At 43.7% G+C, this 22,424-nt stretch overlaps 1 protein-coding gene and 1 long non-coding RNA gene across 4 annotated transcripts; one reads left to right on the top strand and one right to left on the bottom strand.

Moving 5' to 3' along the window:
• Window positions 1–1,671: 1,671 nt before the first annotated feature.
• On the top strand, window positions 1,672–21,111 carry ERMAP (erythroblast membrane associated protein). 3 transcript variants are annotated; one of them, XM_024344993.3, is made up of 11 exons: window positions 1,672–1,849; window positions 6,557–6,646; window positions 6,881–7,228; window positions 11,149–11,265; window positions 11,843–11,875; window positions 13,275–13,307; window positions 15,018–15,038; window positions 16,155–16,175; window positions 16,274–16,300; window positions 16,383–16,409; window positions 18,636–21,111. In XM_024344993.3, exons 2-11 carry the CDS (start codon window positions 6,562–6,564, stop codon window positions 19,349–19,351), a joined length of 1,428 nt encoding a protein of 475 aa, XP_024200761.1. In that variant the 5' UTR covers window positions 1,672–1,849; window positions 6,557–6,561; the 3' UTR covers window positions 19,352–21,111. The 3 variants fall into 3 exon arrangements, with proteins under 3 accessions (XP_024200761.1, XP_054538114.1, XP_016815972.2); XM_054682139.2 differs by lacking the exon at window positions 1,672–1,849 and having other exon boundaries at window positions 4,803–6,646; XM_016960483.4 differs by lacking the exons at window positions 1,672–1,849; window positions 16,155–16,175 and having other exon boundaries at window positions 4,803–6,646; window positions 18,636–19,493.
• LOC134807175 (uncharacterized) lies at window positions 18,014–19,569 on the bottom strand. Its single transcript, XR_010146914.1, has 3 exons — window positions 19,523–19,569; window positions 18,894–19,035; window positions 18,014–18,132 (listed from the first exon to the last, which is right to left on the bottom strand). It is a non-coding gene; the product is annotated as an uncharacterized LOC134807175 (long non-coding RNA).
• Window positions 21,112–22,424: the final 1,313 nt, after the last annotated feature.

Raw genomic sequence — 22,424 nt, 5'->3', positions numbered from 1 at the left:
CAAATAACGTCTTTATTATGATGAATGTAGTTTTAACCTGGATGATAGGGCCTCAGGGACTTCAAGTGTTTGTGGACCACACATTAAGAACTGGTGCTCTAGAGAAATTCTTGCACATGTGAGCAGGAAATACCTATCAAGAATGTTCAGGGCACGAGGCCGGGCGCGGTGGCTCACGCCTGTAATCCCAGCACTTTGGGAGGCCGAGGCGGGTGGATCACAAGGTCAGGAGATCAAGACCATCCTGGCTAACACGGTGAAACCCTGTCTCTACTAAAAATACAAAAAAAAAAAAAAAAAAAAAAAATAGCTGGGCGTGGTGGCGGGCGTCTGTAGTCCCAGCTACTCCGGAGGCTGAGGCAGGAGAATGGCATGAACCCAGGAGGCGGAGCTTGCAGTGAGCCGAGATCGTACCACTGCACTCCAGCCTGGGCGACGGAGCGAGACTCTGTCTCAAAAAAAAAAAAAAAAGAATGTTCAGGACAGTATTATTTATAAAAGCTAAAGCCCAGAAACAACCCACATTTCTATCATTAAGGGACGAGAGAAACTGTTGGTAGATTTGTATAATGGTCTACTATATAGCAGTGAATGAATATCCTAGCGCTCTGTGAAACAACCTGGATTAATTTCAGTGTCTTAATTTGTACACCCCCAGAACAGAGTGTGAGGTGTGAGACAAGTCCTTCAGTTCAAGAGTGTATTTAGGAGGTAATCCCAGGAAGCAGAAATGGGAATGAGCAAAAAAGGAAGAAAAGTCAATAAAAGGTGCAGTACGGAGCTACTTACCACTATGAACCACCGTGCTCAGTCCCATTGGGAACACTCGGAGGAATCATGTCGAATACAGCTCAGAGCTGAAGGTGCAAGCCTGGAGCATTTTGTCTTGACTCCCCTCACCGTTGTTTATGTCTCCAAGGTGTTAGCTTTGGTGAACTCCTGGGCTGCACAGCCTTCCAAGGCTTTGTAGAAAGCCCCAAGACAGGCAAGCAAAAAAATGCCATGGCCTATGAGGTGACATGCTAGCAGCTTGCCTGCAAGTCTCAGCTACACCAAAATTGGGTGGGCTGAGGGGACATGGTGTGGGCCACCACAGACGTCTGCTAGACTCAGAAGCTAATGTTGAATAAAAAAAGGGAATAATTGGGAATTAGGTACAATGGGCTCCATCTTTATAAAGTTCAAAGGACATAAAAATGTGTAATGTGTTGTTAATGATATAATTATGGAGATTATGAACATACAGCTAAGGATATTATGAAAGCAAGACAGGCGGGAAGCGTTTATCACATGTTGGAAAACAGCAAGCTTGCTTATCAGAAGGCACATGTCAGGGTGTAGCTGGAGATAAAGATAGTGAGTTAAAGAAGGTGGTTAATTGGTGGATGTCTTTGAAACCAATCTTCCAATTTACTCTGATTTGAAAAGTAAAGGGGGAAGGTTTTCAGAAAGAATGTGATAGGATCAAAACGCATCAAAGGGAATTACTATTGGCAGCATCGGAGGAAAAGGGAGTGGAGGGGCAAACGTCCCTCCTACCCGGTCAGTCATACTCAGTGGTTCCCTCATTTTTGGGAGCCTCCTCTTTGCTCTGTTCTTTTATCAGGGGCAGACAGACAGGGTGTGGCTTGCTGGTTTACAGGGACAGCGAGAAGGGAGTTCTGTGGGGGCAGAGAGAGCCCTGGCCTCTCATATTTCATAAAATATGAACTTTTCCCAGCCCACATCCCTAGGCCTTCCTGATGCGCTTGCCTGCTCCCTGGTCTCTCTGCATGGGGAAGGAGTGTTCCCAGCTTGCAAACTCCAGCTTTGCCTGTGAGAGGAACAAGCGTCCCTGATCCAGAAGGTGGTGAGTCCTCCTCTCTCTCTTCATGCTTTTTAGTCCTTTAACTTTCTCAGGATCCTCAGGTTTAGTAGAGAAATAATCCCCTTTCTCCTTACGCACAAGAACATTTTCAAGGGTGAAATGGGGCAGTTGTTAGCTATCACTAAAGAAACACAAAAGGAGACAAGTGACAAGATTGCTGGATGGGTTTTGTTGAAGTACTCTTATTTAAGTAGTATTGTCATCATTATTAAATTAAAGCCAACATTTATTTAGCTCTTACTATTTGCTGGACGCTGTGCTGTGTGCTTTTAGACTGATCAATTGCAGATTTGCAGGGTCATATTAAACTGCTTGGGACTGTCAAGAGAACATCTGTTACAATCTTTTTTCTGATTTAGAAGTTTTAAAAATTAAATTGTTTCAAACTTAAAATGTAAATAACTGCCATGTTTCCAACATGTGTAGTGGAAAAAAATGGTTAGTATATGAAGAATTTTGCAAACCATTAAGAAATAAATGTCCCAATAGATAAATGAGCAAATTACATAGACAGGTAATTGACAAAGTCCAAATAACCAGTGAGTAAACAAAGAAATACAAATTGAAATGAAACACCATCAAACAAAAAAAAAGAGATGGCATTTTGTTACTCATGAAATTGGCAAATTTTTTTTTTAAATGATAATATCCAGTGATGGTAAGGTTGTGGGAAAACAAGAAATTTCATAGGATACTTTGGTAAGTTGATATGACTTTCTGGAAGGCAATTTGTCAGTGCAGATGAAAAGTCTTCCCATTTTAAAGATGGGAAACTTAAGGCCTAAGAATCTAAGTGACTTGCTTAAAGTTACAAAGTCATGGCTGGGCGCAGTGGCTCACACCTGTAATCCCAACACTTTGGGAGGCTGAGGAGGGCAGATCATGAGGTCAGGAGTTTGAGACCATCCTGGCCAACATGGTGAAACTCCGTCTCTACTAAAAATACAAAAATTAGCTGGGCATGGTGGTGTGCGCCTGTAGTCCCAGGTACTCGGGAGGCTGAGGCAGGAGAATTGCTTGAACCTGGGAGGCAGAGGTTGCAGTGATCTGAGATCATGCCACTGCACTCCAGCTTGGCGGCAGAGTGAAACTCTGTCTCAAAAAAAAAAAAAAAAAAAGTTACAAAATCACAGAGCAGTAAGGGACCAAGCCAAGACTAGGACTAAGCCGTCTGATTCTAGCCCTCAATCCACTGTCACTTATAGCAATGTTTATAATAACGATGTATTGGAAAACAACCTAAATGTCCTCAATATAGAATTATTTTAAAGCTTTTACATCTTATATCCTAACTTCTAAAATTCTATGTCCATGATGGAATCCTAAAGTCATGTAAAGAAGATTTGATTGCTTTGGGAAATACACATAATGTAGCACTTGGTGAAAATATCAGGTATCAAAACAGTATATAAAGTATTTATTTATTTATTTATTTATTTAAGACAGGGTCTTGCTCTGTCATCCAGACTGGAGTGCAGGGGCGCGATCATGGCTCACTGCAGCCTCAACCTCCTGGGCTCAGGTAATCCTCCTACCTCAGCCTCCCAAGTAGCTGGGACCACAGGCACATACCACCATAGCCAGTTGATTTATTTTTGTATTTTTTTGTAGCAACAGGGGTTTGCCATGTTGCCCAGGCTGGTCTCAAACTCCTGGGCTCAAGCAATCTTCCCACCTCTACCTCAAAGTGCTGGGATTACAGGCGTGAGCCACTGTGCCCAGTCATGGTTTTTGTTTGTTTGTTTTACAAAAAGTTATGTACATGCATAGAAAGAATATTTATAGAAACATTATCTTTGGGTGGAGGAATTACAGATGATTTGATATTTTTGTCCTTGTTTTGGATCATTTCCAGATTTTCCTACAATAAGTAAGACAGAAAAAGCCCCAAACTGTGGCATATATATTGAACTTTAGGAAGTGAAATCATATTTTATATTTGTTGGGGAAAATTTCTTTGTAAAGGAGTTCCATGATAATCACTCGGTAAAGTGTGGTGGTGATTTGCTCATTTTATAACTCATGATACAGGGCTATATAGGCATGCATTCATTCATCTGTTTATCCACGTTTTACATTCTATCTGCTTCCAGAAAGGATCCCGGCAATTCACTTGCATGGTACCCTGAAGTGTGTATGATTGCCTTTCCTGTTCTAAGTGTAAAAGAGAATAATACCTACTTTTCAGAGATGTTGTCAGTACTGAAGACAATATATATGGAGAACCAACAAATGCAATAAATAAGAACTATTATTGATTTAGAGCAATATCATAATTAGAAACATATTTATGATTTAGTGTTACTTCACAGCCATTAATAGGATGTTGACTACTATAATATTGATATGTTACATGTTAGAAGAGATGGAGGAAGGGGCCATCCTGGCAAACTAGATTAGAAGAATAAATCCTGGAGGTCAGTATGGTGACCAGATGGTTCTTACATCTGTGTAAGAAAATATGAAAAAAAGGACCTGGTAGCACTTCTTACATAGAGTGACAATCTAACAGAAGGACTTCATTTGCTTTTTATTTCCAGCATCTGGTGCAAATCATTTTACATGTATTTTCTTTGATCCTTACTATAACCCTATCTATGAGGTAGGTACTATTATTAACTTCATTTCATGTGTGAGCAAGAGGAGGTTTGGAGAAGTAAACTAACCTGTCTAAGGCCACCAGTTAGGAAATGGCAGAGCCAGGACTTGAACCCAGGCTGACTCTAGAGCTCATTCTTTTTTTTAAAAAAAATTTTTTTTTTTTGAGACAAGGTCTTGCTTTGTTACCCAGGTTGGAGTGCAGTGGTGCAATCACAGCTCACTGCAGCCTCAACCTCCCAGGCTCAAGAAATCCTCCCACCTCAACCTCCTGAGTAGCTAGGACTACAGGTGCGTGCCACCATGCCAAGCTAATTTTCTTTTATTTTTTGTAGAGATGGAGTCTCACTATGTTGCCCAGGCTAGTCTCTAACTCCTGAGCTCAAGTGATCCTCCTGCCTTGGCCTCCCGAAAGTGCAGGGTTATAGGCATGAGCTACCATGCCCAGCCTAGAGCTCACCCTCTTAACCACTTCATAGATTGTCTGAATCTTGGAATATGGGTCCATAGAGGTCTCCTTCTATTTGATTTCAGGCAGCCTTGGGTTAGCTTGGAGCTTTGGGTCACTCTGAGCATGTCTACCCAGGGTGTGCTTCAGAGTCACTAGAAAGTTGAGGGGTTTTGGGATTAGGGATAACGCCAGGGAATCCTGGGTCCTACTTCCACCTTCAACCATAATTGATAAAATAGAGAGCTTTTCTCATTTACTTAACTTCTCTTGTCCAGTTTTTGAGTAGCTAGTAACCTATAGGAAAGTGGGTGGGACAGTCACAAAAAAATGGGTCCTAATGTGATCCTGACCTCACTATGACCTAGTGCTATGTTGTCATTTGCTTAGAGGGGTATGTTGTATAAAATATGATTTAAAGAAAAACAAGAACAACCCTAAACCAGTGTGCTTTTTGCCATGAGAAAACAGAATTGCGTGTTTAAAATGAGAATGTGTTCAACGCTAGCTTCATCTTCAGTTTCCCAGTCTCCCTTTGACACCCCCTCCGTGTGTCATGACCTTTTCCATGACCTTCAGGGACTGGGCCTTCTGACTTATACAAAAGCCTCCTCTTTGGAAAGGATTTGAACCTTGGAGAGAATTTAAGAGATGAGTTGCCTTTTCCTAGAGCATTTACATTTTAAACTTTATGCTCACTTGTGGCATGAGAGATTCTGTTTCCTGCTAAAGCAAATTCAGGCAGTAGCAAATAGGTGGGGAAAGAGCTTTACAGGAGGAAATCCTTTAGGGTCTCCCTGTGATTCATGCACACGGTCATCTGGACCTGCTAGGGATAATTTTCCTCACTTAGTAATAATAACAACAACTACACACTTATGAGCACTTGTTCTGCCAGGCATTTGTGGCCAGTGCTTGGCAGGCAGTATCTTTTTGAACCCTCACACTCATCTGGGAGGACAGTTTCCCTTCATAGATTAAGAACCCGAGGTCCAGAGATGTTATGCAACCTTCCTAGGGACACAGAGCTAGTAATAGGCAGAGCTAAGACTTGAACCCAGGTCTTTCTAGCGCCAGACCCTGAATTTGTAGGATTAGTGCCTTCAGGATGACATGGAGGGACCTCACTGCCTTGATCTGTTATTTATCAAGAGTCAAACTTGAAAAGGCTGTCAGGGAAACCTCCAGGCTGCATCTTGGGCAAAGATTGGCTTGAAACAGGCATTTCCCAAGCCTGGCCTTGGACACCAACTGTAAAAAAAGGCCATTACTGGTGTTTCCTTGGTTAGTTCTGGGTATAAGTTCTGGATCCTCACTCATCTCATCTGCACTGACATCCTCACTCACGGCATTTAGAGACTTAACATGCCAGCCTCTGTGTGAGCATTTACCTCTTTCAACCCTCACCATAATCCCACAAGGAGGCACAGTTCTTTTACCCGTTTTGAAGATGAAGAAACACAGTCTCAGAGAAGTTCGGTCACAGTATCACAAGGAGGTAAGTAGCAGAGCTGGGATTGGAGCCCCGGCCTTTGTGATCCCAGAGCACCAGCAATACCGTCTCGGCCTCGGCTCCTGGGTTATACCCTCTGTCACGCCAAGCCCATCAGCCCGCTTGTGCTGTCTCCCTCTGTGTGTCCTAGTTCGGATGGAGATGGCGAGTTCTGCCGGCTCCTGGCTCTCTGGCTGCCTCATCCCTCTCGTCTTCCTCCGGCTGTCTGTGCATGTGTCAGGTAGGAGTTTCTGATCCTCTTTCCCTGCCTGGTACATGTGATATTGGCGTCCCCAGAATAAGGAAGCTTGGCTGGAAACATTATGTCTTTTGGGGTTCTGTTCCCCCGGCCCTGGCAATCCTTTCCAGAGTCCTTCCTGGGCTCTGTCCGTCCCCGGGATATCCTCTTCCTCATCCCTTCCCAAGCTTTCTCCTGCCGTCCCTCCCAGTTGGCCTTGTCTCTTTTTTTGTCCAGGCCGCGCAGGGGATGCCGGCAAGTTCCACGTGGCCCTACTAGGGGGCACAGCCGAGCTGCTCTGCCCTCTCTCCCTCTGGCCCGGGACGGTACCCAAGGAGGTGAGGTGGCTGCGGTCCCCATTCCCGCAGCGCTCCCAGGCTGTTCACGTATTCCGGGATGGGAAGGACCAGGATGAAGATCTGATGCCGGAATATAAGGGGAGGACGGTGCTAGTGAGAGATGCCCAAGAGGGAAGTGTCACTCTGCAGATCCTTGACGTGCGCCTTGAGGACCAAGGGTCTTACCGATGTCTGATCCAAGTTGGAAATCTGAGTAAAGAGGACACCGTGATCCTGCAGGTTGCAGGTTAGAATGGGTTTGAGGTGCCCAGGGTCATTTGTGGCAATTGGACAAGCTCAATCAGGACCTACTTTGTCTCTCCATGTCTAGACTTTTCTTTCATCTGCAGTGTAGTTTTTACTTGCCAGGATGGCTCAGCCTTACCCAGCCATGTCCATTGATCTCAGCTGAGGCTGTGAAGCTGGCCCAGGCATTTCTGATAAGGAAGGAACTCAGACTTTGGAAAACACTGTACAATGCAGGTCCTGGTTAAATAGGGCTTGGAGGCTCAGATAATAGCTTTTCCTCCCTGGGTCATCTTTCTATGCTCCATTATCAAGGAACTCATTACATGGCTGTAAAGAAATGTCTTCAAGGGACAGATCCCCTGCTGTGACAGGATTTACTTAATGGGTCCTCTCCTGGGGTTCCTGAGAAAGTAAAGGGTTAGGAAGGGAGAGATAGTGTTTTTTTCTCTCTCTCTTTTTTTTTTTTTTTTTTTTTTTTTTTTTTTTTGAGATAGGGCCTTGCTCTGTTGCCCAGGCTGGAGTGCAGTAGTGCAATCATAGCTCACTGTAGCCTTGACCACCTGGGCTCAAGTAATCCTGCCACCTCAGCCTCCCAAGTAGCTGGGACTACACATACACTACCATGTCTGGTTAATTTTTTTTTTTACTTTTAGTAGAGACAGGGTCTCCCTATGTTTCCCAGACTGGTTTCCAATCCAGCAATCCTCCCCGCTTGGCCTCCCAAAGTGTTGGCATTACAGGTGTGAGCCACTGCACCCAGTTGAGAGTGTTCTCAAACTAGCTTCAATATTTAAAAAAAAGTTTACCGAAAATCAGTCCACAAAAATCAGTCTACTAATATTTTAAAAAATCAGTCTACCAAACCCAACCCAACTCAACCCAACCCAAACCATGTCTTTGCATTTGCTTGAATGACACTGGCTTCACATGGTCACATGCTGATTATCTTTTGGTCATAATTTGAAGTTGCACACCATGAAGTGGGGATGAATCAATTACTTTAAAACACTCAATAGTTGGTAGACAGACTTTCCAAATTGGAGTCCTTTGGGGTGAAAATTAATTTTTTTTTTTTTTTTGAGATGGAGTGTTGCTCTTGTTGCCCAGGCTGGAGTGCATTGGTGCAATCTTGGCCCACTGCAACTTCGCCTCCTGGGTTCAGGTGATTCTCCTGCCTCAGCCTCCTGAGTTAGCTGGGATTACTGGTGCCCGCCACCATGGCCAGCTAATTTTTTTTTCTTTTTTCTTTTTTTTGGAGATGGAGTTTCACTCTTGTTGCCCAGGCTGGAGTGCAATGATGCTATCTGGGCTCACCACAACCTCTGCCTCCCAGGTTCAAGTGATTCTCCTGCCTCAGCCTCCCGAGTAGCTGGGATTACAGGCATGTGCCACCATGCCCGGCTAATTTTTGTATTTTTAGTAGAGACGGGGTTTCTTCATGTTGGTCAGGCTGGTCTCGAACTCCCGACCTCAGGTGATCCACCCGCCTCAGCCTCCCAAAGTGCTGGAATTACAGGCATGAGCCACCATGCCCGGCTGAAAAGTAATTTTTAAAAGGGGACCGAGGTGCCTACAGGAATCTGAATCATGTGATACAGTTATTGCTATGGGTGAATTTTTAAACGTCTGAGAATAAAGCTAGAGACTGGCTTATCCCATTAGGAGGAGCGTGGGGAGAGAGTGGAGAGAGGAAAAACATTCAAGTTCCATTAACAGCTGCCCCTGTTCATCACAGGAGGCTATGGGGGAAGAGGGCTGTGGCCAGGACCATACCCTGGCGGAGGCCCTGCTGGTGTGCAGATAGGTGGGATGGTTCCCAGAGCCCTGGGCCAAGTGGAGAGAACCTCAAGGCAGGGTACTTCCATCCCTGTCAGAGGCCCACTCTCTGGAAAAAGCTGGGCTCTTCCAAATAGCAGTGTCTAGCAGAGTCAGGGACAGCACACTGGGGAATGTGTCCTGAACCATCCACAACATGGCCCTTGGCCAAGAGAAGACCACAGCTGTGGTCATAGCAAGTAAAAGCTGGGGTGGAAACAGGTTTGAAGGCGCTGGTGGTTCCCGAGGAAATTCCTACCCTAGTAGGAACTTTTTGAGGAATTTTAAATTTTTTTAAATTCTAAGAATAAAGCATATATATTGTAGAAAATTTGAAAAAAATCCAAAATATTTAAAGGAAACTGAAAAATGGCCTATAATAGCTTAAATTAGAGAGAACTGCTGCTAACATTTTTGTATCTTTCTTGCAAGACTTTTTTGTATATATGTATCTCTGAGCATGTATGTTTAAGCATGTGTATTCTTGTGCCCAGGATATTTTTCCACTTATGATGTCATGAGCATTTGTTTTCTTTGCCCATGTCCCTAAGTAATATGATTTTAAGGGCTGCATAGTATTTCGCCATGTGGCTATAGAATAATAAAATTAATCAAAGCCCTGTTTCTGGGCATCTGGATGCTTTCCAAATTTTCCTCATATTATAAAGAAGGGTGCAATGAACATCTTTGAACATATTTTGGAAAGTGATTTTGATTTTTTTTTTAATAATGTACTTCTGGAAGTAGAATTAATGGGTCCAAGGGTTCGAACCTTTTACTTATTTTTTCTTTTTTATTTATAATAAAGATGAGCTCTCACCATGCTGCCCAGGCTGGTCTGAAACTCCTGAGCTGTAGTGATCCTCCTGCTTCAGCCTCCCAAAGTGCTAGGATTACAGGTGTGAGTCACCACACCTGGCCTGAACCTTTTAATGATCCTTGAAACGAATTGGAGACCAGCCTGGCCAACATGGCAAAACCTTGTCTCTACCAAAAAAATACAAAAATTAGCCGGGCATGGTGGCATGTGCCTGTAATCCCAGCTACTTAGGAGACTGAATGCTTTATATGACTGGCCTCTTTAAATCTCTCCAAACCTCAAAGAGATGAGGAGTCCTGTCATGCACACATTTTACAGATGAGGGACAATGGGCTTGGAGGTGCTCAGTCTCCTGCTTTGGGTCACACAGCATTGAGCAAGGACATACCCCCAGCTTAGGCTCTTGACCACTTCTACCCATAGCCCGCTTCTGCTCGTTTCCTCTCCTCTATTTCCTCTTTCTTTTCCCCTTTCTCTCCTGCCTAGGCTTCAGGCCTACTGCTGTGGCATCATAGAAACTGCTTTGCCCCCGTGGACAGTGCTCAGGGCAAAGAGGTTGCTGCCTGCTCTTCTAGAGCAGAGTGAGGATTGACAGGGGTAAACAGGCAGGTGCTCCTGGGAAGACTGGAGGTATGTAGTGAGGAGAGTGCCTTCAGTCCTCTGAAGTCCCGGGCTTATTTTTCCATTGAATTATAGGGCAGGATGAGATTGTGGTCAAGAAGTTTGTTTAAGTCATCATCTTGAGGCAGGACCATCCAAACCATTCCCGAGAGAGGAACATCTCAGTTTTGTTTTGTTTTGTTTTGTTTTGTTTTTTTGAGATGGAGTTTCACTCTTGTCACCCAGGCTGCAGTACAATGGCGTGACCTTGGCTCACTGCAACCTCTGCCTCCCGGGTTCAAGGGATTCTCCTGCCTCAGCCTCCTGAAGAGCTGGGATTACAGGTGCCTGCCACCACACCTGGCTAATTTTTGTATTTTTAGTAGACACGGAGTTTCCCCACATTGGCCAGCTGGTCTTGAACTCCTGATCTCAGATGATCCTCCTGCCTCTGCCTCCCAAAGTGCTGGTATTACAGGCGTGAGCCACCGTTCCCAGCCTCAGTTATCTTTAATGCCATCCAGGGCTTGAGTTATCAGAGAAGCAAAGAGCCTCTTGGCCGGAGCTCTCTCCCTAGAGGTGATGGAGACAGTTGGGATGTGCTGGAGCCGCCTGCCATCTGAGGCATGCCAGAAGCTCTTAGACATCTCCCTGAGGTCAGTCGTTGGTGGTTTCTGTTTCAGCCCCATCTGTGGGGAGTCTCTCCCCCTCAGCAGTGGCTCTGGCTGTGATCCTGCCTGTCCTGGTACTTCTCATCATGGTGTGTCTTTGCCTTATCTGGAAGCAAAGAAGAGCAAAAGGTAATTAAATGGTAAGGGAGGTCAGGCTGGTGGGAAGTGGGACTATGACTGCTCTGGGAAAGGGCCAGACGGAAGTAGATGTAGACCTGACACTTGTCCATAGGTTGGGGACACTGCAAGTTGGCTGGGAGAAAACTGGGAGAGCCGTGCCCTGGGGACACACATTGCAAAGGGAGTTCAATAAACTGCAGAAAGGCCCCTGGGCAGAGCTGTAAATTCTCATCCTTTGAAAAATAAGAAAATAACTGACTATGCCAGCCTGCTAATTAACTAAGAAATGAATTACAGCCCTTTAATAAAGAAATCCAATTATATCCATTGGATAAGACTCTCATAAAAAATGGTCACATTTCACAGGATCTCAGGGCTGCAAGGGACTTTGAAAGTCACAGTCATGTAATCCAACACTCCTGCCCTTATCTGATGGTTTGAAGACTCTCTAATCATTTCAAATGCCCGCTTACCTATAGTGACAAGGAGTCAGTCCTACTCAGGCAGCTTGGGGCATCTTGGGACACTTGTGCCTGTTAGAAAAAGCCCTTCCTAAGCTGAGCTGACATTTCTCTCTCCCTTTTAGAAAAGCTTCTCTATGAACATGTGACGGAGGTGGGTAAGTGTTCTTGGCTGGGGGGCAGGGGAGATGTTTCTTTTGTTGTTAACTTCTGTGCCCCCATACCCACTAACCTGGATTCTGTTCCTGAAAATTCCATTATCTGCTATCCTTGGTGATGGTGGCAATGTCTAAATCCGTTGCTTCCAGTTTTTACTGCCTCTTACTTGTAATAGCTTTGCCTTCCTGTATGTTTAATGAGTTTTGCCTGTGAGCTCATTGCTTGATCTTATTCTGTGGGAGTCGAGTAGCTTGAATGGGGGAAGCTTTTATTTGTTCAACAAATACTTGATAATTATCTGCCAAATGCCCTGGACAATACTAGATTCTGGGGATGCAATAGTGAGTAAAAGCAGACACAGTTTTTGCCCTCCTGGAACTTTCAGTGTAGTCAGGGAAATGAGATGAATTAAATAGTTAACACAAATAAATGTGTACAAACGCTACACAAGAAAGCTCCTGGTTCTGTGAAGGCTATGACCAGAATGAACCAACCAAGCTTGAGGGTTGAGGGTACGAAGTTTGTCCTGAAGGACTAGAAGTCATGAGTGAAGAGGGAATGGAAAACCAGCCACCGCAGAAAGAACAGCTTCAGAGAGAAGCATGGTCGGGGAAAGCAGCACTCACTGGGGAGCTGAGGAGGTGCAGGAGTGAGGGGAAAAGTGGCAGGGGTGAGGCTGGGGAGTGAGGCGGAGCTGAGCCTCCTGAGGCCTGGTGGGTCACATTCAGGATTTTAGTCATTCTCGTAAGAGCAGTGGTAAAGCAAGGAATGGGGATATCAGATGTAATTGTGCTTTGAAAAACTTGGCCGGGCATGGTGGCTCACGCCTGTAATCCTAGCACTTTGGGAGGCTGAAGAGGGTGGATCACCTGAGGTCAGGAGTTCAAGCCCAGCCTGATTAACATGGCAAAACCCTGTCTCTACTAAAAATACAAAAATTAGTGGAGCATGGTGGTGCGTGCCTGTAATCCCAGCTACTCAGGAGACAGACAGGAGAATTGCTTGAACCCCGGAGACAGAGGTTGCAGTGAGTCAAGATCGTGCCACTGCAATCCAGCCAGGGTGGCAGATTTTTTTTAAAAATCTGCAGTGAGTCAAGATCACGCTACTGCAATCCAGCCAGGGTGGCAGATTTAAAAAAAAAAAAAAAACAAAAAAAACTAAACAATTCTCTCAGGCTGCAGAGTTTAGTAGAGACCAGAGGGATTAAGACAGGATGTGGGAGACAATTTGGTCTGCCATTTCTGTTGTCCAGATGAGAGTTGATTAGAGACCGGATCAGGGAGGTGGAGGTGAAGATAGAGGTGGACAGGTCCAAGGGCAGGTAAAATCAATAGGAATCAGGGACCCTCAAGGCAGTGGCAAAAAATCTCATTATCTTTTCCTTTCTTCCTCTAGACAATCTTCTTTCAGACCATGCTAAAGAAAAAGGTAATGATATAAAAGAGTAAGGGGTAGGGAACAAAAAACACATTCTTTATTTTTCTATGTAAATGTTGACAGTCATTATTATAAGTCTATTTTTATAATACTGTACACACATGCACACATATATCCTCCATTGATATTATTGGAATTTAGTGTGCAATGTCAAGGGGCTATGGAGCTTGTGGCAGTGGGTAAGGAGGTGCCCAGGTCAAAATTCACAGGCCTAGATTACCATAAACTCCCTTCATTAGCCTTTCCGCCAACCATTTTAAAAAGAAGTCTACATATTATTGAAAAGTATATTAATGTGGTCATATGGGATGTATGGGAATTTCAAGAATCCACACAACCTTTGCATAGAGAGAGGTGGTGTGATACAAAGGAAGGGTCGCAGGCTCTGGGGTCAGTGACACCTCAGATCATTGGTCTGCCACTTAGGTTTTGGTTTCCTCATCAGCAAAATGCAGATAACTTCCCCTTACCTGATTGTTTTCAGTGTTAAAACAGGCAACCTTAAAAAAAAATCTGTCACAGTGCCTGGAAGTCCTTTTCCTTATTGCCATTTTGTCTTCATTAATTTGACATTTACTGTGGGCCACTGAGTTGGACACCTTGTTGAAGTCTATCTGGGAAGACAAGTCACTGGCTCAGATGACTCCAGATTCAATGATTTCAGCGTCTCCTCTCTTCCCTCCTTACATTTCCTCCAAGCCGGTGCAGGTGTGGCGTGTATCTGGCAGACACTGGCTGTTCTGCTCAAGTGAAGAGGGAACAGTGTGGGGTAAGGGAGAGGGCCTCCAACTCAGGAGTCAGACAGACTTAGATTGAATCCTGCCTCCTTGGTCACTTACTAGCTGGAAGACCTTGGGCAAATTTTGTGTCCCTTTGAGCCTCAGACCACCCCCCTATAAAATGGCAATAATAATTCTAGGCACCTCACATTATATAGAGGATTCAGTGCCTACTTCAGTATAAGCACAGAAGACAGTAAATGGAAGCTGTTAGTAGTGGAGATGGTAACAATAAAGCATAAGCTCCTTAGGAGCCGTGTCGTATTCGGCTGCATTGCTCCAATGCCTAATGCCTAACACATGCCCGGCCCTTAGCACAGGGACTGGTGGTGGACTCAGGATGTATAACTTCAATTGTCCAGCAGGGCCAATGCTGGGTAGGGGGAAATGTGGGCCACATGGCCCTCCAGAGAAGCTGCAAGTACTCCCCAGAAACATATGTCTCATACACATGTCCCCAAATCTTCTGGGACCTCCAATTTGTGAAATGTATAACCTCAGGGGAGTTACTGTAGAGAATAATAAAGCCATATTAACAAGTTCATGCTAGGCCTTTAGCTAGTTTTACACCTTAGATACCATAAACGGTGGGCTATAAAAGGACAGCAGTGCATACACTCATGTACCGCAATTACAAACATATAGAAACACTCATGCAGACAGCAGAAATGAAACCAGACAGATGAAAAGGAGGGGAAGGGGAAGGAGGAACCAAAGTCCCGGGCAGGCTGGGTCACTGGGACAGTGTCACCAGCACCATCAGATTTCTGGGTCTGAACTCTGGGACATGGAGCTGGACTAGGGACATAGAAGCGTCACCATCATTTTAATCTTGTGGGGTGGAGTGATGAGGCTGCCACAGCTCTGAGGAAAAAGAGGCAGGATCTGATCACTCACTCTTCTCTCTCTTTCTGGTTTTTAGGAAAACTCCATAAAGCTGTCAGTAAGTTCTGCTCCTTATCCATGGCACAAGCTCCTTCTGCTGACACTTTTGCTTTGGGATGAGCATCTCAGTTTCACTTCCTGGGGCAGAAGGGAGGGGGTACTGGTAATTCAAGCCATGGGGACTGGGGCTTTCTTGGCTCTCAAAGGCCTCTTTTCTCAAGTATTCTCTGCTCCTCTTTCCTGCACAACTATTTTCTAGTCTTTAAATGAAAAACGTTTCACCAGGAAGAGATAGATGCACCTCCCATAGGTGAAGCCATCTGGAAGTCCCTTTTATCACCCAGGCATGACATTTCCTTAGATGGGGTCCAGGAGGACGGGATCCTCATTAAACTGAATATGCTGGAGCAGTACTTCTCCATCATTTCATGTGTGAGGACCTCTTTTTAACATTAAAAAAAAATCTGGCCAGGTGCAGTGGCTCACGCCTATAATCCCAGCACTTTGGGAGGCCAAGGCAGGTGGATCACTTGAGGACAGGAGTTTGTGACCAGCCTGACAACATGGTGAAACCCCATCTCTATTAAAAATACAAAATTAGCTGGGTGTGGTGGTGCACGCCTGTAATCCCAGCTACTTGGGAGGCTGGGGCAGGAGAATCGCTTGAACCCGGGAGGCAGAGGTTGCAGTGAGCCGAGATTGCACCATTGTACTCCAGCCTGGGCAAAAAGAGCGAAACTCAATCTCAAAATAAAAATAAAAATAAAAATAAATCTGTAGACATGTGACATATCTATGCATTATTATTACATTGAGAAAATATACATGATCACAAAGTCCAATACTCAGTGATAGTTTTAAATGAAGTAATATTTCCTACAACATCTACATAATTTATGTTGTCATTACCTGTAGGTGTGAAATGTGTTATTTATTTAGCCTGCAGATAAGGTTTGGCTCACATAGGAATTTGCTGATCCTCTGCAGTATCTCTGGGGATACTCCCATGGTCCACAGCTGGGATCTATTGCTCTTGCAAACTCTTCTGGGGAAGTTCCAGGGTATGGCTATTGAGTATCTGTCTGCTCATGGTTGGGATGGGACTGTAGCATTATGGGAGGGCCTCTACATAGAGTTCCTCCTTCTGATTTGCCAAATTGTTTTCATTCTTTAGAGAAGCTCCGGAGTGAACTGAGTAAGTTTCCCATGTTCTTGTAACTTCCGTACCAACTTATCTCCTGTTGCCCTAATATTTGCAGTGATAGCTCATTCCCCTTGTTTCTTCTTTCATAGAGCTGAAAAGAGCTGCAGCAAACTCAGGTGAGATGCACATTTGACCACCACCCTACGGGAGTTCTTGATGTCTCTGGTACTTTAATGATCCCCTTTTCTCATTTTTCAGGCTGGAGAAGAGCCCGGTTGCATTTTGGTAAGTTATACCAATCAAATAGGTCCATATCTCAGAGCACTTCCTCCTTATGGCTTTGAAACCTTAGATTTTGTTCCATTCCTCTGGAATGCAGGTAATTTAAAAATTTTTAAATCAAATCTGTATATCTGCCTATCAAATTTAAAAAATCTTTGTGATCGATCTTGAGGTCATATTTAGATTTAGAAAGTATCCCCTCTTTTACAGCACTGATAATATTAGGTTTGGTCTTCTTAAGGGTTTTCTGTGATTTTTGAGATTTTTCCTATGTTTATCAGTTATTTGTATTTCTTCTTTGTGTGACTTGTCTGTTCCTGTTCTATTTGGGCTTTTTTTTGATTTGTGAAGACTCTTTCTAGATAAAGTATATTAGCTCTTTGTCATATTTGTCACCAATTACTTTTCATTTGTACTTCCTTATAGTATTTTTCTGATGCATAAGTGTTTTATTTTTACATAGTCAAATTCATTCATCTTTTTCTGTGTAGTCTCTTCCATGCTTTCAGGTTTGGGAAGTCCTTCCTATCCCACAACCAGATAAATAGCCACTGCTTCCGCCTCTTTCTACACATTTGCTTTTTCTTCTTTCTCTGCAGACCAATTTGCTTAGGGGTGGTGATTGAGATCCTCAGAGAAGAAGGGAATGGGTTGAGCAGATGCCCCAACAATATACATTATGAAAAGATTTGCACCTCTCTTTCAATGTATTCCTAAATAGTTTGCATTTTTTGCTGCTGTTCAAATGGGACCTGTTTTTTTCACTGCTTTGGGATCCTTATCAATTTTCTAGGCTTTTATCCTCCTCCTGTTCACACCATCTTCCTTCAGGCAGAGTACAACAAATTATGAGTTGGCCACTCGAGAGAACTCCAGGTCACCTTGGCTGGCATTCTGGGAACTTACAAACCCTTCTGTCTCACATTTACAATCTGGCTTATTGCCACCACCTCAACTGTGTATGGTTTATGGACTTAACTCTCCAAGAAGAACCTGTTTCCTGTATTTGGGGAAGGAAGGAGACTCACTGTGACGCTCATAATCCACAATTTATATATAGGGAAGAATCCTTCTCTCTATATTAACATTTAAAAATGATAATTTCGTCCTACCTACTTGGGAGGCTGCAGTGGGAGGTTCACCTGAGGCCAGGAATTCAAGGCTGTAGTGTGTTATGACTGCATGCCCATGAATACCTACTGCATTCCATCCTGGGAAACATAGTGAGACCCTGCCTCAAATAAAATAAAATAAAGCAGATAATTATAAGTAATAATTTTAGGTGACAGAATGAATATCATGCACTCACTGTAGGAATGAGGCACTGTATCATTAGTTCATCAAGTCTGCACAATAGCTCTACAACACAGGTTCTGTTACTATTTCCATTTTACAGATGAGGAAACTAAGGTTCAGAGATGAATAACAAGCCCAAGGTCACATAACTAGCATGTGGCAGAGCTGGGATTCAAACATGCTATGTGGCTACAGGATCTAACAACAAACCCTGTATTTATCATCACACATTTGATTATTTTGGAACATCAAAGACAAAGGTGGTGTCTTACTCTGTTTTCTGTTGCTATAACAGAATACCCGAGACTGGGTAATTTATCAAGGAAAGAGGTTTATTTAGCTCAGGGTTCTTGGGGCTGGATGGTCCAAGACTGGGCGACTGTATCTGGTGAAGGGCTTGGGCTACTTCATAGTATAGTGATAGTTGCTTCTGGAAGAACAGAAGGGCAAGTGAGTGCCTGCAAAAGCAGAGAGGAGACAAAGTGCCCTGACCTGCTTTATCATAACCTGCTCTCCAGAGAAATAAACCCAGTGTTGTGAAAACTGCATTCATCTCTTTGTGAAGGACCCAAACACTTCCCACTAAGCCCTACCTCTGAACACTGCAGCAATGAGGGATTAAGGTTCCAACACGTGAACTTTTGAGGGACACACTTAAATCATAACAGGTAGTTACTTCCTGAGGATTAAAGCAGTTTCACAGACAGATGAAGAAGAACTTTTTCTTCTATTACTTAGTAATCGACCAGGAGACCTATTCTTTGAAAGAGAATATTCTTTGGTTCCAGTACACATGGTGGGGGCGGGAATCCATGAACTAAAATGGGCTAATGACAGTGATGGCAGACCTAAGATTCTTTTTCCCTCCAAAGCCATCCCCAAATCCCTTAAGACCTATGCTTCCAAGCCTCACCTGTCTGTGTCTCTTTGCAGTGGCAGTGACCCTGGACCCAGACACAGCACATCCCAAACTCATCCTTTCTGAGGACCAAAGATGTGTAAGGCTTGGAGACAGACGGCAGCCTGTACCTGACAACCCCCAGAGATTTGATTTCGTTGTCAGCATCCTAGGCTCTGAGTACTTCACGACTGGCTGCCACTACTGGGAGGTGTATGTGGGAGACAAGACCAAATGGATTCTTGGAGTATGTAGTGAGTCAGTGAGCAGGAAGGGGAAGGTTACTGCCTCACCTGCCAATGGACACTGGCTTCTGCGACAGAGTCGTGGGAATGAGTATGAAGCTCTCACATCCCCGCAGACCTCCTTCCGCCTTAAAGAGCCTCCACGGTGTGTGGGGATTTTCCTGGACTATGAAGCGGGAGTCATCTCTTTCTACAATGTGACCAACAAGTCCCACATCTTTACTTTCACCCACAATTTCTCTGGCCCCCTTCGCCCTTTCTTTGAACCTTGCCTTCATGATGGAGGAAAAAACACAGCACCTCTAGTCATTTGTTCAGAACTACACAAATCAGAGGAATCAATTGTCCCCAAGCCAGAAGGGAAAGGCCATGCTAATGGAGATGTGTCCCTGAAGGTGAACTCTTCTTTACTACCCCCGAAGGCCCCAGAGCTGAAGGATATAATCCTGTCCTTGCCCCCTGACCTTGGCCCAGCCCTTCAGGAGCTCAAGGCTCCTTCTTTTTAGGGATATGCCACATTACCTGCTCCCATCACCATCCAGCCCAGCACCCTGGACTTCAGTCGCCTGGCCCAACCCCATGATTATGGAACGTCTCTTCACCTTAACCCAAATCCAGACCCTTTTGTGGTTTCTATTTGTACCACTTTTCTCCCAGGACTCAGTTCTGAAGCTTACCTTTCTTCTAAGGAATTGAAGCTCCCAGTGACCTGGAGGGAGGATTCCTGGAAACCAAACAATCAGTTTAGGTGCAGGTGGAGATGTTGAATATGTGTTACCAAGATACAGCACAGGTTCAGGGAAAAGAGTTCGCTACTCCAGGGGTTATTTAGAAGACACTTTCTCTGCCTCATCCTGCCCTCAAGCTTTAGTCAAGAAGTTATGGCCCCCAGTCCCTGACTTCTTACTTATCCCATTGAGGACTGCCTTTCTCTCTTTCAGTTCTGGCCTCTGCCCCCCAAAGTCAGCTTTCTAAAAGCAAGCATGTTTTAGACCACTCACTCTTTCCCTCTTTCTTCAGGAATGAATTGGGAAAGGCGGTTGAGTAAAACATACCATCCTTTTCTATTTTCTTGATGCTGTTTACAACGTAGTTTGGTGATATCCAGAGCTAATGTACATGCTTTCAAAAGCTAATCTGCCTGTTGATGATAACTAGGTACAGCGACTTTAAACACAGTTGTTTTAATCCTGAAAAGCCCCAGGAGCACATCAGGGAGCTGGGAAGCACAGTTGCAGAGAACTCAGCTGTATGTTGCCCTCTGACCTTGGCCCAGACCTTCAGAGTCTCAGTCTGTTGAGTCTGTTGTGACTGTCTTATGAATCAATCTGTTGTGCCAACTCTTTCTGAGATTCAGAGAGGTCCAGCTAGAAAAAGTGGCAGTTTTAACCACCAACGTAGAAGCTTTTTTTTCCCCACAAGACCATTGTACTGCAATACTTGACTATTTGTGTAGCAAACAGCCTCTTAGGTTGGAGAGTCTTGATTTCAAATAGGAAGTTGGTAGACTAGGTGTGAGGATGAAATAATGACCTTGATTTTTGGGTGTGTATTGCAGAAGCCTCGTCGCTTTCAAGTCACATCATATATGCGATCTGGCCTAATCATGGAGATATTGGTTATCAGTTTGCAGATGAATACACAGTTCTATCCAACAGAAACTGTATCTTTCTGTTTGTCAGAAGTTCTCCGTTAGTTCCTGTATTAGTCAAGGTTTTCCAGAGAAACAGAATCAATATATATTGGGGCAGGGGGGCGGTGGTTATTATAAGGAATTGGCTCACGTGATTATGGAGGCGGTTAAATCCCAAGATCTGCAGGATAAGTCAGCAAGATGGAGTCCCATGAGAGCTGATGGTTTAGTTCCAGTCTGATGGCAGCAGGCTTGACGCCAAGGAAGAGATGATGTTTAATTCAAGTCCGAAGGCAGGGAAAAAGCTGATGGTCCTGTCCAAAGGCTATTAGGCAGGAAGAATTTCTCTTAGGGCAGAGTTAGCTCTTTTGTTCTATTCAGGCCTTCAACTGATTCAGCGAGGCCCGCCCACATTTGGGAGGACAGTCTGCATTACTCAGTCTACTGATTTGAATGTTAATGTCATTGAGAAACACCCTCACAGGAACACTCAGAATAATGTTTGACCAAATAGCTGGGCATCTTGTGACCCAGTTAAGTGGATACATAAGATTAACTATCACAGTGACTCAGTGGAATTTTTTGTTTGCTTTTGTACAGTTTTAAAATAAAAGTTTGGTATTTGTGTTTTGGTATGCTGTTATTTTCATTGTGAATGAGGAGTTGTGGGGAAGGTAAGAGATTGGTTTCCAAAGAGCTTTGAGTCCCCCAAGGCAAGGTTTAGCCACTGTTCATACTAAAGCCATAGTTTTATTCCTGAGTCTGCTCTCTAGTATTTTATTTTATCAATTTATAAACAAATAGTGTTCATCAGGCACACATATTTCACTCAACCATATTCAGTTCCAAACATGCATTCCTGAATATCCCAATCTTAACACTAACTCACATTGTCAGCTTGCGGAGGCAGAATACATGCATACATATACACATACATACATGAATATACATATAATATACACACAAGTATGCATACATACACATATACACATGTATACATGTATGTGTATATACATATCTGTACTACATAGGTGTATATGTATATATGTATATGTATTTAGCATCTATGCATGTGTATATGTATACACATATATACATATGTATGTATAATACATATTCACACATGCATGCATGTAAATACACATGTATACATTAATGTATATACACATGTATACATTAATGTATATGTGTATATGTATATGCACATGTATGTGTATTATACATGTATATATGTACATACATATCAGTCTACTGATTTGAATATTAATGTCATCAAGAAATAACCTCAATATATGTATGTATTATAACCTTACAACTATATACAACATACATACATATATATGTATATATGTATACACATACACATGCATGAGAATATATGTATGTATATATAATATCCTCACAGTAATTCTGCCAGGGATTTTATGGGGGAGGGAGTTGGTACTCCAAATGGCTAGGTGGTAGAGCCAGAGTTTTATACTTGGTTTATCTAGCTCTGAAGGCAATGCTCCTTGTTCTTTGCACTGAAACATTGTGCAGATACGAGAAGCCTGTAGTTTACGTATTTCATTAGCCTTTTATTATTTTAAAAAATAAAACCTGAAAAAAAAGACCTAGTCCTGGATACTTTGGTGATGTTGTTGTGTCTGGATTGACGAACACGTGTCAGGCTTAATTAGGGATGCACGCGGAACCCGGGAAAATCCCTGCTCAGGGGCGCTGGAAGACCTGGAGGTTGATCCTTGAACAGGGTACTTTTAGCTTCTCCGATAAGGAGATTGGGTTATTTTATCTTTAAACTCCCTTCCAGCTCTACCCTCCTTTGATTTTAAGTTATAAACCTTGAGTGAGGTGCCAGACTCTAGGCTTCGTTGGACGTCTACAGGACGGTCAAGGATTACCAACTCAAAGTAAAGAAGGAAATTGGAGTACTTGCCCCCTTGGAG

The sequence above is a fragment of the Pan troglodytes genome, chromosome 1, assembly GCF_028858775.2.
Source record: "Pan troglodytes isolate AG18354 chromosome 1, NHGRI_mPanTro3-v2.0_pri, whole genome shotgun sequence".
NCBI classification, from domain to species: Eukaryota; Metazoa; Chordata; class Mammalia; order Primates; family Hominidae; genus Pan; species Pan troglodytes.
This window is presented reverse-complemented; position numbering and strand designations above follow the sequence as displayed.